General features: G+C 43.3%; 2 protein-coding genes across 2 annotated transcripts; both read right to left on the bottom strand.

Moving 5' to 3' along the window:
• Positions 1-544: 544 nt before the first annotated feature.
• On the bottom strand, positions 545-9,965 carry gda (guanine deaminase). Its single transcript, XM_060054375.1, has 14 exons — positions 9,707-9,965; positions 8,774-8,862; positions 8,323-8,494; positions 7,907-7,994; positions 5,613-5,718; positions 4,886-4,913; positions 4,337-4,444; positions 3,994-4,101; positions 3,602-3,699; positions 3,193-3,260; positions 2,844-2,990; positions 1,852-1,970; positions 1,452-1,479; positions 545-1,328 (listed from the first exon to the last, which is right to left on the bottom strand). Exons 1-14 carry the CDS (start codon positions 9,842-9,844, stop codon positions 1,267-1,269), a joined length of 1,359 nt encoding a protein of 452 aa, XP_059910358.1. The 5' UTR covers positions 9,845-9,965; the 3' UTR covers positions 545-1,266.
• A 1,555-nt stretch (positions 9,966-11,520) lies between these two features.
• On the bottom strand, positions 11,521-14,850 carry c6h9orf85 (chromosome 6 C9orf85 homolog). Its single transcript, XM_060054374.1, has 4 exons — positions 14,614-14,850; positions 14,235-14,341; positions 13,991-14,104; positions 11,521-12,208 (listed from the first exon to the last, which is right to left on the bottom strand). The coding sequence occupies exons 1-4, from the start codon at positions 14,713-14,715 to the stop codon at positions 11,974-11,976; spliced, it is 558 nt and encodes a 185-aa protein (XP_059910357.1). The 5' UTR covers positions 14,716-14,850; the 3' UTR covers positions 11,521-11,973.
• Between the last annotated feature and the right edge of the window lie 12 nt (positions 14,851-14,862).

The following is a 14,862-nucleotide window of genomic DNA, read 5'->3' as shown; positions in this document are numbered from 1 at the left end:
TAAATTCTACACACTGCGAGCTTTAATATCTATGTGCCACACCTAGTGCCTTCCAATAAACAAATGTCAGATAAATATATTGGTTCAAATAGCCTACCGATTTGAACCAGACTGGACCCTATCGGGATTGGCCCAACGAGTGGGGGGTTACCTAAAACAACAGAATCAGTGGTTTCACGTTCAACAGACAAATAATATATCATATGATAGCCTACAATGTAAAACTACCTAATTGCAGGAATCCATACTTAAAATGTAAACATGTTTAATTTGGGTCTGTTAAGGTCCAGCCTGGGTCTCAAAGTTTCCAGACGCTAATTGACGGTCAATGATCCTTGGAAACTCAAATTGCCTGGGCTGATAGTTTTGTCTCAGTCCAACTTTGCTGGTGCTGATTTCAAATTTCCGCTATGTTAAAAAGGGGAAATAAGCCGTTGCACTTCAACATTTTTGCAACATGTTTTTCCTACCCTGTGCAAAGCAGGGGGAATTCCCTGAAAAAAGAACTGCAAATGTGCAAGCAGTGGAGAAACAGAGAGGTATGTCGAACACAATGTATTTATTGCATTATTTCCGGATACATATGGTTCCTTCATACTTCTTAGTTCCGTAAATTATATATATCATTCCTATGGTGATCTTCCCTTCTTAAAGATTTCCCTTCTCAATAATTATTTTGGAAAAGCTACATAAGCATTTTTTCATTAAGCACAATTCACACCTTAAAGCATGAGGAGAAACATTTGGATCCAGAGAAAGGCACAGGATGTACAGACAGAGTGGAGTCGAATTAAACGTGATAAAATAAAAGACCCATTGGAATTAGTTGAAAAACAGATTACACATTTACAATTAAAATAATTGCAAAGTATATGCTGGAAACTGACAGGTTATGAAAACGTATAAGGATAAAGATATATACGCATAGATATGCAAAATGTAGGATTATATCCGAGCAATAGCATTACATGTTTTTTCTACAATATTCAGCATTAAAATTGCTGAGGTCAGTTGCTGATTAGTTATACAATTTGATACAACCATAAATGCTCGGCACACATTCAGTGTAAGGCTGTAAGTGGACACGTACAACAAATAAACCAATTTTATGATTTCCCGAACATACATAAAATAACAAATGTATCACAATTCCCTTTTGCTGATCCCTTTTACTCAAAGTTAACTTTAGAGCCCTTAGAACATTCACACTAGGCATGTTTGAGACACCAAGAGACACGAGGCACTGTTTCTCTTCTGCTGCCCAGGTTACGAGAGGGGCACCACCTTCCTTCCAGCCACATACACTTCTAGGATGTTACGGTCATCACCTGCGAACCAAAAACAAGCACACGGTCAAACATAGGAGTCAGTATAGGCAGCTACAGCAAACCGACAAGCAAACGTCAGCATCTTCAGTGGAGGAACTGAAAGTAAGACCGTTTGGCACTCACCCAAATTCAGGAACTTCTCTAGCAGAACCTGAAAGGGAAATAATTGATGATTGAGTCGATAAGGTCAAGACTTTAAAGATCAGCTGTTTTACTGTGTGTATCGTGCATCTTGTGTGTATACCGTACATATATAATGTGTATATGCATGTGTGCAAATGCGTTGGCATCGGTATGCATGCGTGTGTGTGTGTGTGTGTGTGTGTGTGTGTGTGTGTGTGTGTGTGTGTGTGTGTGAGTGTATGTGTGTGTGTGTGTGTGTGTGTGTGTGTGTGTGTGTGTGTGTGTGTGTGTGTGTGTGTGTGTGTGTGGTGTGTGTGTGTGTGTGTGTGTGTGTGTGTGTGTGTGTGTGTGTGTGTGTGTGTGTGTGTGTGTGTGTGTGTGTGTGTGTGTGTGTGTGTACCTTTGGTCCGTCATCTTGAACCAGGTCGATAGGGCCATTAGGCGCAGCCACATTCACCCTCAGGGCATCAAAGTATTTTCCCACCACAAAGTTACCGGTCTGGTCGTCCATGGACAGAGCTGTGGAGGTTATGGTCAGAAGGGATCATGTCATTCAATGATATACTTTGCAGCATTCCTGACAGGTAATAAAGCGCTGTCACACACTAACTGACCAATAGATCCGGGTGTGTATCCGGGCAAAACCCTTTGTCCCTCAAACGGCCTCTGCCATTGTGGTTGCTGTCATCATGTCCCTCCCTCGGTTCGTGTTTCTTTGTGTGGCATTGTTTTTTAGTTTGAGTTGTGATTGGGTCAGTTGATTGATGTCTGTGTTGTGATTGGTTGGATATGTGGGCGCGGTCCCTGCAAATTGGCTTGCTTGTGTGTCTTAGTCGTCTTTGCGATATTCTGTTGTTAATACATGCATTTTCGGTCCAATAAATGTTGCTGTGTGCTTTTCCTTTTAAAGTTTCTTGGAGGCTGAGGTGGAAATGAAGACTAGACTAGCTTTGGGGAACTGGCCTCACCAGCGGTTGCAGTGTTTCGTATAATGAAAGTATTTATAGTTGCGGAGCATTTGAAAATATGCAGAACAAATCAAACTGGAGCTTCAGGGGAGTGGTGATTCCTACCCTGTGATTCGGTCACAGGGTGGGAATCACCACCCCACACATAAGTTAACCTTGCACCTTCAGCATGGCTGAGAGTTTTGGGAATACTATTCCCTATGCATACACTTTGCATGCCTTCCACAGTATTGGACGTCAATGTATTTTTTGACCACCACTAGCATTGAGGCCAATGGCCTGGACCAGCACTAACATGGACCATGACTTGTCATCATGTGATGCACATGATGACACGCACTTCATGCTGATACCTAAACCAGATCCAGCCCTATCTCTCAGCTCCACAATGCCCTAAAAGAAGGTTTGGGTTGGGGTGGGATACCTTGGCTTCCCCCCAGCGTGGCCAGTCTGAAGGTCTCCTCCCAGGTCAGGGTCTGGTGGGCGGGGTCCTGGATTTTCAGGGCCTTGGACGTGTCCCGGGTTCGCCTCACCGCGTCCAGCATGGAGGGGGAGTACCCCCCCGCAACGTCTGAACGACGAAACACACGCATCGATGTAACACATGGATGGACACGGTATGATCCGACACATGCATACACTCACACATCTGTCTCATCTGTCAACCCTAACCCTAACCCTGAATGTGCATACGTACAACCAAAAAACATTTACAGGTGGACAATCTTCAAAACATTGTGCGTAGAACATCATGCCATGATAAGGCTGGCTACCTGTTCCAAGGCCCAGTTTAACTTTATGGCTGAGAACTTTACGGACGTCCAACAGCCCACTGCATAACCTGGAGGAGAAACAGAGAGAGAGAGAGAGAGAGAGAGAGAGAGAGAGAGAGAGAGAGAGAGAGAGAGAGAGAGAGAGAGAGAGAGAGAGAGAGAGAAAGTCAGGAGATAGTCTGGCTTTTCTCAGTGTATGGCGCTAGCACATGGAGAGAGAGAATGCATAAAAAGGACAAGCATCTGGATTTCTGTTGGGGAGCAGTTCGATTTCCACATTGCATGTGGTTTCATTGTTTAAGTTTAGACAGACAGAGAGAGACAGACAGACAGAGATAAAAGACAAATCCATATGCCAGTGCAGTAGCAGTGTGTAGCCCAGAGGTTTTGTTAGACATTGTGCGCTTACGAGAGGTTGGAGTTGGGGCAGTGAGCCAGAGAGCTTCCCGTCTGGTGAAAGATCTTCAGCTCTTCATCACTCAGGTAGCAGCCGTGAGCCATTATGGTCTGTAGGACCAGGAACAGCGTTAGGGCGGTCAAACAGAAGAAGCTCAGCAACATAACAGCAGACACCCTGGAGACTCTGAAGTATGTTGGGTGGGTTCCATTGGTCGTTCTGGGTTTGTCCTGAAGATTAGCTCCTTAATTAGTATCTATGCTTTGACCTGCTGCCTGAGTTCCTTTTTGCCTACATTCGGGTCAGAGTTCAGAATCCATAGAGACTGCCTACAGGCCACACTGTGGACTGGGGGGGCGGGGCTTGAAGCACCACTACAGTGCTGTCGCCTCCATGCACCTCACCTTGCTGGTGAGCAGGTTGTGCTTGCGGTAGACGTCCGTGTAGGACTCGGACTCAGAGAACAGTTGCTGCACCAGCTCCACCTCATCCTTGTTTTCACTGATATGGCTCTGAGGAAAGAAAAGACAATGCGTGATGCTGGGTCATTCAGATCAGTTGGCCCAGAGGCGCCTGAATAATAACATTACATTTGGTCATGAACGGTGAATAGGGTTATGCAATGTTTGGGTAAAGGGAAAAAAACGGCACGGCTCTCAATGATTTGTCCGCCCCCCGAAACAGTGGACGTTGCATGGTGAGGTTGGCTTAGGGACCAGTCAGCAAAAATAAACGTGACAAGCTCACCTGAATGTGAAGGTTGTTGTTCCTGGCCACCTCCGCGAGCTTGAGCATCAGCTCCGAGGTGCACGACACCGAGAAGCGGGGAGTGACCACCGGCTTCACCAAGGGGTACTGCCAGACCCACGGAACCAACGAAACGTAGAACATGGAGATTTAAACACAGAAATCCAATCGTAAAATCCTATCGTAAACCTTTCAAATAAATGCTTCTTTTGGACAGCCGACTCTACGCCGCAATATCGAGTGGAACGGGTTGAGCCACCCTTCTTTAAAACACGCACAGCGTGGCTGGTCTGGTGGATAGGGTTATTTTAATTTGGCAGTTTGACATCTAGCAAACATTATTGTATTGCACGCCTACTATGAAAAATAAATATCTTATCTTCTCTTATGCATGGCTGTGTTGGCAATCTCCTGTGTGTGTGTATGTGTGTGTGTGTGTGTGTGTGTGTGTGTGTGTGTGTTTGTGTGTGTGTGTGTGTCAAGAGGGCTTTGTTGTAGTTGTCGAAACAGAAGGCAGAACAAAAGACAAAGAATGTGAGGAAGACGTACCTTCCTCTTTATCAGCTCGCTGATGAAGCTGGAGGACAAACAAACAAAACAAATGTTAACTTTATGCAGGATAGGATGGACAATAATAACCTATTTAAATAGGTTATATATGATATGATGAGTTAATAAATAGTATTGTACGCATTAAGTAAGCATATATAAATATAGAGATTATAAAAATAACTACTAATATATATATATTTATACAACGGGGGGCCTAAATCCAGCGATCTGATTGGTTCCTCACTGTTGTATAATAAGCGTATACATAACTGCTATGACGCCCGATCATTTTGTGAAAGTATCACTCCGCGCCTTGAAGTGGAAACCGTTACAACCGTTCTCTCGGAGGGACGCTAGAGTGTGTTGCATAGCAACCGTCGTGCATTTTGAAGGCAGCCAGGAGGGACTACTTTTTGGTAGTCTTTAATAAAACGGCTACTTTGACTTTCTTGGTTTCTTTTTAAATGTAGTGTGTCTATGACTTTCGTTTCGCCATAACGAAAGTCATAGACTTTCGTAGGGGGTCGCCGGCCCTCCGCTGCGCGTCGGGGCCGGACAACGCCAGTTGTCCACAACAGTGGTATAATGAGCACATACCACAGCCTGGCGTGATCTATTGCTTAAATATATAACACAGAATATATATATTATATGGTCCGCTTCAAAGGCCCTTGAGGATAAATGAGTAATATGTATATTTATAATATAAAAAGTGTTTCCACACCGTGAGGTTTCGTCCAGGGACTCCTGTGTTTCTTCTTTGTAATGTTCATGAAGCCCGTTTCGGTCCATGCACACTTTACCCACCAGGGCACGCTGCCCAAAGTCATCTGGAAAAAGGAACATGAGCTGATCACACCGAGGAAACCAAATCCACATGTATTAAAGAACTGAGCCCATGTTTCAAAGTTAATAGATGAGGGATTATAAAGTAGGTATTCCATCTCTCGCTCTACATTTATGGGTGGATGTACAGGTTCTGCTGTGGATGCATAGGTTCTGCTATGGATGTATAGGTACTGCTGTTGATGTTTAGGTTCTGCTGTTGATGTTTAGGTTCTGCTGTTGATGTTTAGGTTCTGCTGTTGATGTTTAGGTTCTGCTGTGGTTAACTCTTCGGACAATAAGCAAATAAAATCAATTAATGTTGTTTCTTTGGACTTGCTTTTTTCATTGCATGCTGAACTACAGCGAAACGGCCTCAAGTTCAGCCTGAGGTCATGAAGGGATGCCCTGACTCTGTTCACATGTTCCCAAGGCAGAAAGCCGGCCTCTTCCTAATAAACCACGGAATGCATCGTCTCAGCACATCGGCGGCCTTCAACTTTTCACTTCATTTTTTTTCTTTTGTGAAAGTATAACAATATTATTATAAGGGAAGAAAGCCAATAAACAAAGACAATAAACAAAGCCACTTTGAGAAAAGGCAGATATTGTTTCGATGAAAACATCAAAGAAAAGAGATCGACCGGGCCAAAAAAAAACTGGGGTTTGACAGCAAACTCATAACTTGAAGCCTTGGAAGACATATGTCTGCCTGGGCTTCGAGGGAGTATTATATAGTGTAGTAAGTATTCTCATCTTATCGTTATGTTGTGAATCCCCACAAGGTAAGTATTTTTATGCAACTGTTAATCTCTTACACACCCACGCACGCACACAGACCCATAAACACAAACCAATCGAGAGATAAGCAAGCCTATGACTCTATAAACAGGGTGAAGGTTCGAGTTATGTTCTCAATGATATTGTAATACAGGCACAGACACATCTTGTCCTAAACAGCAGATTAAGGTGCTAAGGTTCTTCAGGTTAAGGTTATTTAAGGTTATCTCAGTTACGTGGGTTAAATTGGTTATTCTTTAAATATAGTTGTTGATTGACAAAGCTAGAGTCCCTACTAGTAGACAAACAATGCTGGAAACTAAACTTTGATCCTTGTTGTGGAGCTTCGTCATTCTCCCCATGCAACATGAACCAGACAGCCTCAACAGGTGTAGGGGCAGGTGTGTGTGCACAAGCATGTGTTGAACAATTCCACATCAAAGCAGATGCACCCCAGGAATAGTGGATGGATCCAACTATCATTAGAAGTTCTTGTTTTTCCCATAGATTTATAGCCCTGACATGGTCTGGTATGCAAACAAAAAACATATGCCTAACCTCTTCCTCACTAGGCCTTGGGTTATTGTTGAAGATTAGATAGTCAAAGTGCATAGTGAATTTGCACAACTACAAGGGCTATGTTTTGTCGGCAACAAATGAAAGATAGCACCTATTTGATTTTTATTGCAATTGAAATAATCAATGTGGATGTTACTGGAACAGAGTGGATAAAACAAGACCATAGCATAAATGGCGGATTCAATTTCCGCATGAGATACATTTCATGTTTTGTACAGTTATATAGAAATAATTATTGTTGTTACATTCACGTTATTTTGTAAGGGGACGGATTGTGTTCCATTAAACAATAGTTATTATGATAGACTTTAAGATGAGAATCTCATAGGCCCAGGGGTATGTCGCATGACTTTCTCACATGTTTAAATGCTTTTGGTAGTGATGGCCTCAAACAGGTCCTCTGGGGATGAAGATTCAATTGATAAGTAACCACTTTAGACTGTATACTGTTCTCTTTAGACATTTTATCTTGCATGATCTTTTCTTGTAATTACAAGATATTTGGATAGTTGGTTTAACGTAATGCTTATCTCGTAATTATGAAAAAAAGTATTTGTATTTGTATTACTAATGTATTTCTGTAGTTCAAGCATGAGCAATACCTGCCGCTAACATTAGCATTCTAGAACTCATCTCACTTTTTACGGTTCTGCAGTTTGACATTTTCCTATGCTATCATGAGGCCAAAGAAAGAAAGGGACACACAAAGAATCGCTGCCTAACTAGTTGCCGAGCGCATGTCCAAACCTAGAGGCATGGCATTGGTTGCCCTCAAGAGGTTAACAGTAGAGGTTAACAGTGACTGGCTGATGAGGATTAAAGATGTACACTTACTCGCAATCTCTCCTAGCAGGAGGGAGGCGTCTGTGTGTATGGTGGCGAAGTAGCAGGCGGTTGTAGTACCATTTCTCAAGGTCCGTTTCTGAAATATGGACAAGCAATAAGCATAATATCCAGCTGATACAGGGCAATGATATAAAATAATCTGGATCACGTTCCTTACTTTGAGGCTATTTAGTAGAATAGCCTAGTTACCAAACCAATTGATTCAACGAGCCGACTTGTTTTCTGACTGTTTCCGTTTTGAATAAATTAGGCCCAATCCCATTTCTCCCCCTTCCCCCTTCCCCCTACCCCTACCCCTTCCCCCTTCAAAACATGGGGAAGGGGTAAGGGGTAGAAATGGGATTGGGCCTCAGTGTGTAGCGACCTGGGACAAGACAGAGAAGAGAGAGAGGGGCTGCACTCACCACCACGTGCGTGTAGACCTCGCGGGCGAACTCCAGATCCGAGTACCTGGACTCCACGGGGAAGGTGTAGGTCTGGAGCCAGTCGAGCAGGGGCAGGTCCAGAGCAGTGCCTGCAAAGCTGTACTGGGCTGCATGGATGTGGGTGTCCACCAGGCCGGGCATGAAGAACTCCCTGCCGTGTAGGATGGGGCACAGAGGATGTTAAGGCAGACATTTAGAAATGTAACAGCTAAAGACATGATGCTTTATTTGGGATCATGTTGTACAAAATAAGGCCATATAATTAAGTAATACAATATAAGTAATACATGAGTAGTAGCACAATGCCATTCCATTATATGCAGGTTTAAAATAATTGACTGACCAGGCTATATATATATATATATATATTTATATATTGTATATATATTATATGTATATATCCAGTAATGGTTTAAAAACATCCACTCACTGAGGTGATAGTTGAGTAACAGCACTTGGGTTGAATCCAAACTTTGCAGACACCTTTTCCAGCTCCGGGCCTTTTTCAACAAAGGAAATCTAATAATGAACACAAGACAAGGCATGTTTGCATTATAATCTGAATGTAGTTAGAATGCCAAGCTGCTGGCTAACTCAAATACCCGCATTAGTTCGAACAAAAAATAACATATACGGTCTTTGCAATGTAGCCTACTGTAGGCCTACGTGAGAGTAGGGTCCTTGAAGGAAGGCTGGGAATGGCATTTCTGCTCTCTGCATCTCTGCCTACCTCTATGCTTTCACGCTAATTGACGGGTTGCCTCAACACAGACGCCACTAACTGCTTAAATATATTGTACCGTTGTCAACAACAAAATGTATTTCTCCTGGGGGACTTTGATTGACTAAATATTTTGCATTTCATCGGACTGGATCAGCGCCAGCCTACACACAGAACAGTATGTTTCTTTCACGTCCAGGGACGATTGCCCGCAGGACCGAGAGCGTAGGACCCAAGGTCTTTCCTATCCAATTGAATCACACATGCTCTACCTTTTTGTTGAAAATATGTAATAAATCAAACATTTCTGGACTTTAACGAAATGTTTTTTTATCAGATATATCATAAAAAAGAGATTACAACATAGGCTTACTTGATACAAGTTATTATCCCAACACATCAAAATAATAAATAATATATTCATCCAAGCCTTTGATTAAAAATAACAGAATGAGCTATGTGTATTTTTATTGCTTGTACTGTCATGCACACTCGTAAACGATATTAATAATGATTTGATACTGCAAATAAAACAGCGCTATTGGATCCTGGTAGAAGAATAGTGGTCCCGCTGTTACAAGTTATTACACAGATTGCAAGTTTTCTCCCCTCTTCACAGATATCTCAGAAGACGCCACAGACCTTCCCGGTGGAATCCACCCCCAGCAGCGCATCTTCCAGTATGACCAGGGCTTCCTCCTGGGTCGAGTGGACGATCGTTCCCCTGAACACCTTGAAGTTGGTTGCGGCGGAGGAGGAACACGCTTCAGAAGCTGCCATGATTCGGCCAGGACGAAATGAGCGTTACTACCGAGTGGATGCGCTCATAAATGTGTCAGGTTTCAGGATCGTCGAGCGACTTCCTGCTGCGGACCAGAATACAGTGGATGACGAGTCGACGACGTGCATTAGCCGACCCTCCTTTTCCACCGCGACAGCTGCATAACGCCTCGTTTCTCATGTAAACGCTCAGCTGCATAACGGCTCGTTTCTCATGTAAAAGTCGAACTTGACCCTGGAAGGGGATTAACCTGTTGAGAAGGGGCTTTGTCTGCAAATCACCTTAAATAAATACATTCACACCTCCAAAATGATATGCACTTTCAAAAGCGTTGAATTAGGCCGTGCGATCATTTTGAATTCGCACATGTTCATACTATTGGCCAATAACTGCAGTAACTGAAGAAAAAAAGTAAGATCTTTAGTAGGCCTATCCTTCCGTCTACTTCGGTCTCTGAAACAGAACATCTGCGGCAGTCGAGTGGATCTCCGACTCCGAGAAATGTGTAATTATGATGTGTTCACATTACTCTGATATAACTGCGATCAAGGCATTATTTATATGTCTATTCGTGTTTCCAAACATCATTGGTAATTTCATTGTTGGTGGTATTTTAGGTTTCACTTTCGTCGGAATTCAGAAGCCGTGGGGGGATGGCGCCCTACAGCGTTCAAACGGAGACAGTACAGCTGTGTTATTTTACATCCACCTTGGGGACGACACGTTTACCGTCTGGACAGAATAAAATAAACTGGATAATATTTATGAAATAGCTAACCTTGAAATGGGTCAAATTTGACCGAAACACAATACGAGGGTTAGTGTTTGTTATATTCAAATATTGAACAGGGAATAGAGGATCCTGGGAACATGGATAGACGTTCCTGAACATAGCTTGTGCTACATGCATCTGGCACAGACGGTTGAAACATTTCTAAAAGAACGGTAGAGGGACTCACTACAATAATAGTGAGTTCAGCAGCTGTGTAGAACATAAATCAGAAGCACTATTTACCAACATTAAACATACATGCAGGGCCGGATGAACAAATGTTGAGGCCTTGGGCTATTTACCAGGTCGAGGCCCCTATATCGCTCCGACGCACGTGACAGACAAACCCTCGGCACGTGCACTGACACATCAGCACTTTGAAGTCCATATAACGACTCTAAGAAACTGATCGCACACTTCACAGTTTAAAGCCAAGGAATGAATGTATGTGCCATGACATACAGCTATATGTCTATAATAAATCAGTAATGTAAATGTACAGATTTTAATTTATTCCAAAGCAAAAACTATTTAGCCAGGGAATGGCCATTAATACTCACAGAAAGGCAGTCAGATATGCCTACAGTGCAAGTGCAAAATCTCCAGGGTGGAACACATTTGAATTAGCCTTACATACAAACAAGGTTTATAAAAACTATTTTACAATTAAGAACGCGTTCATTTGACACCTCTCGACATGAGGCCCCCTGCTGGCAAGGCCTGGGGCTGCAGCCCTTAAAGGCCATTTTCTTAATCCGGCCCTCCCTGCATGTATGCCGGTGGCATGAGGTCAGCTTCTCACTCCCCTTCATTCTCTCTCCGCTGCGTTTCCACCACTTTGAATACACACACGCTATAGGTTTTTAATATGAATCATTCAAAGCCAACATTAAGAACAACTAGTTAACTTTGAGTCAGTTTAATGAGTCTGGGGTAACGACTACAGATTATGCCTCTTTTACACCGACAATAGCAACTCAACTCGGAACAGGAAGTAATGTTGCCCCAGTCCAGAGCCCTAGCATGACTCGGCCTCAAAGGCCATGAAGGTGGACTCCGAGCTTGCAACATCGTCATGGGTGCTTTCCACACACACAACACTTCCTGAGCGATGTCAAGATGACAGAGCCAAGACTGGCCTGGACTGCTCTACAGACCAATGGTGAGAAACGTATCGCGCTTCAACAGACCTAAGCTCTTTATTCAAAAGTCAGTTCAGCACGTCGACAACTTCTCTGACAGCGGATCAATAACACATAACAAAAAAGAACGCTTGGTAAATACAAACCAATATTATGATCCGGGAGCATATCAAGGATAATGTAATGGGCAATGAAATGAAACCCAATCGTGAATTCAGTCTTTTATGGTGGCCCCAGAGATATCAGGGAGCACAGGCAGTTTGTTGAGCGTCTTCCTTGGTCTGGAGTCACTGTCTTCGTCTTCATCATCACCATCATCATCATCGTCGTCACTCCCAAAGTCACTTAGATCATCATCATCATCCTCCAAATCCTTCCTCTTTCTCAGTCTCTTCTTCTTGTCACCCTCTTCTCCTTGCTCACCCTCCTCCTCCACTTCAGGATTTATTCTATGTTTTTTTGGAGAGGAAGGGGGGAGAAAGGACAAGGATGTTAATAACAATAATTGATGCATTTATAATGTGCTATCCTAGGTACCCGAAGCCCTTTACATAGTAAGAATGTGCGTGTGTACTCGTGTATGTGTGCTTGTGTTGGATATGAGGTAAACCTCATCCATGACTTGCTGTCACAGTTGGGAGGTGCATAAAGACCAGGGGGGGGGGGGGGGGGGGATTAGGGAACCATGTTGGTACAATAACTGGTTTGGGAATTTTTCCGAGACACAGAGGTCAGCACCCCTACTCTTGTGACAAGTGCCATGGGGTCTTTAGTGGCCTCAGGGAGTCCAGAGTCCCCGGTTCGATTCTGGGGCATTATGGTTGGTTCATAGGCCAGAGGGATGAGCCCCCCTACTCGCCCTCCATCACCATCTGTTCTCCCATCCACGGATGGACCAGCACCAGCCCTGCTTAGCTTCCAGAGAAGCCAGTAGTGCTCTACAAGTAGCCATGTGGCTGCCTAAAAAGATGATAAAAAGATCCCCTTGTCCCCGAAAGAAGCCATAGAACAGACATTTCCTGGTGTGATGCAGTTGTCCCAATGTTTACCCATAGCCTGGTGAGACTAGCCTGGCTCTGCCCGCCTAAGTACTTGCGCTAAATTTTCATTTCCCTTCAGTACTACGTCTGCGTTATGTTCTTGGGTTTACTCTGTCCAAATTGTGTGCGTACAATCAGCGGACAGAGGGAGTGGCTGAGAACAATGACGTTAAGGTCAGCTCTTGTTCACGGACATCTCGTCGCACAGTGTTTGGTTTGTTTACAGCCTGCGCGCCACGTGATTCCCGGCCAAACGTTAGCGATTGGTTACGGCAGATCCAGAGTGGCCCTGGGCAGTTCCAATAGTTTAAACTTCAACAGACACCCGCCTTCAAGTGAGTTAACGTTTGTCAATTGAGTGGGTCCAGACTCCCTGTGCAAATGAAATGAAGTAGGAGAGACTGGTAGGACCAGGCTATCGTGAGACCATCTTGATCTCAACAGATCACATTCTGTTTCTCTATGCAATACAAAGAAGTTGCCAGGAAGGATAATATGTTTGTTGCTTTGTTTACGAAAGGGATTGGCACTAAGTTATTTAATCTGATGCGGAATCTATTGCTGTTCCATTAAAGGCAAGAATGATATCCATTTCAAATATAAACTTGAATGTCTGGTTGGTTTCATGGGGATGTTATACCTACCGTCATTCCTTGATTTTTTAAAGCCAGAGAGTTATAAAGTGTTCAGTGTGCAAACCCCCAATAAGAATAATTGATTATGTAAATATCTCTATATGGCAGTCGCACACAAATGAAGCGGTTTTGCATTCGCTCTGTGATGTAAGGGGATGCATTTCTGCTTGTGTTTGGGGACTCGTAGCAGCATTTTGCTTTTAATATGGATAACATAATACATTTGATGTACTAACATGTGGTGAATATAGATGCAAATGCAAAATGTTGAATAATTGTTGCCAACGGTTTACAACTGCCTAGCATTGTTTGTGCTGATCAAAACACCGACGTGAAAATTAAAATGAGCTCTTATCATGACATGAGGATATTGCATAATCAGGTCACGATAACATCTCCATTCATTGGTCCTCTAATTAAAAGTGTATTTAATGTCCACAAGATGGCACAAGTGTGAAACAAAATTAAGCTTTGTATTGAGACCACACACACACACACACACACACACACACACACACACACACACACACACACACACACACTTTGGGAAACTTACGGAATAACTATCTCCTCCTTGTTCCCACACTTGGCACAGAGCTCAAGCTGGATCGAGCAGGCTTTACACATGATGTGATATGCATCTTTCACGTTCTTCTGGAAACACTTCACACTGGAATAAGATATGCGAGAAATTATGAGTGGGCAAGTGTGTGAGATTGTCAAGAGAGATCACAAAATCGCATTGATCGCGATTATAAAACATGTGCACGAATTCATGTTGTAAAAGTTCAGATTCTCACCATTTCTTTGCCTGTGTCAACGATTTATATTTGTTGTACTTCACTTTCCATTCCAACACATCTTTGCATCTTTGACAGAGCCCATTATGGATTTTCGAGTTTGCTATCTACAATCAAAAACGAAACACCACAGACCTTGGATTTACAACACAAGATTATTTTCGAACAGTCGAAAGGTACCAACGTAGAAGGGAAAACGCCAGCGTTGGTTTTAAATGAGCACTCACAATTAAATTGGCATGTAACTGATCCTATTGCAGTTAACGATCATAATACATGATTATGTTTCTTGAGTTGATGACAACCTCAAGGCATTCAATAACTGTTGATCGTCGTACCCACACTCCACGGAGACAGAATTCACGTTAAATCACCATACCTTCACTTGTATGGTGGCTCCGTATTTGTCGTTTCTGAAGGCCACACTGTTTTTATGCTTCTGTGGCCGCGAACGAGAAGAGTTGCCTTTTTGGCTGCTCATGTTGACGATCTATTAACCAGAAGTCAGAGTTTAGATTTTCGTTTTAAAATCCAAAACGCTACAAACACATGCTGCCCCTGAAGCAACCCGGAAGCAGACGGGCCAGGCGCGGCGCGTCACACGCTACGTCACTCGAAGGCACGTGAC

This window comes from Gadus macrocephalus, chromosome 6, assembly GCF_031168955.1.
Source record: "Gadus macrocephalus chromosome 6, ASM3116895v1".
Classification (NCBI taxonomy): domain Eukaryota; kingdom Metazoa; phylum Chordata; class Actinopteri; order Gadiformes; family Gadidae; genus Gadus; species Gadus macrocephalus.
This window is presented reverse-complemented; position numbering and strand designations above follow the sequence as displayed.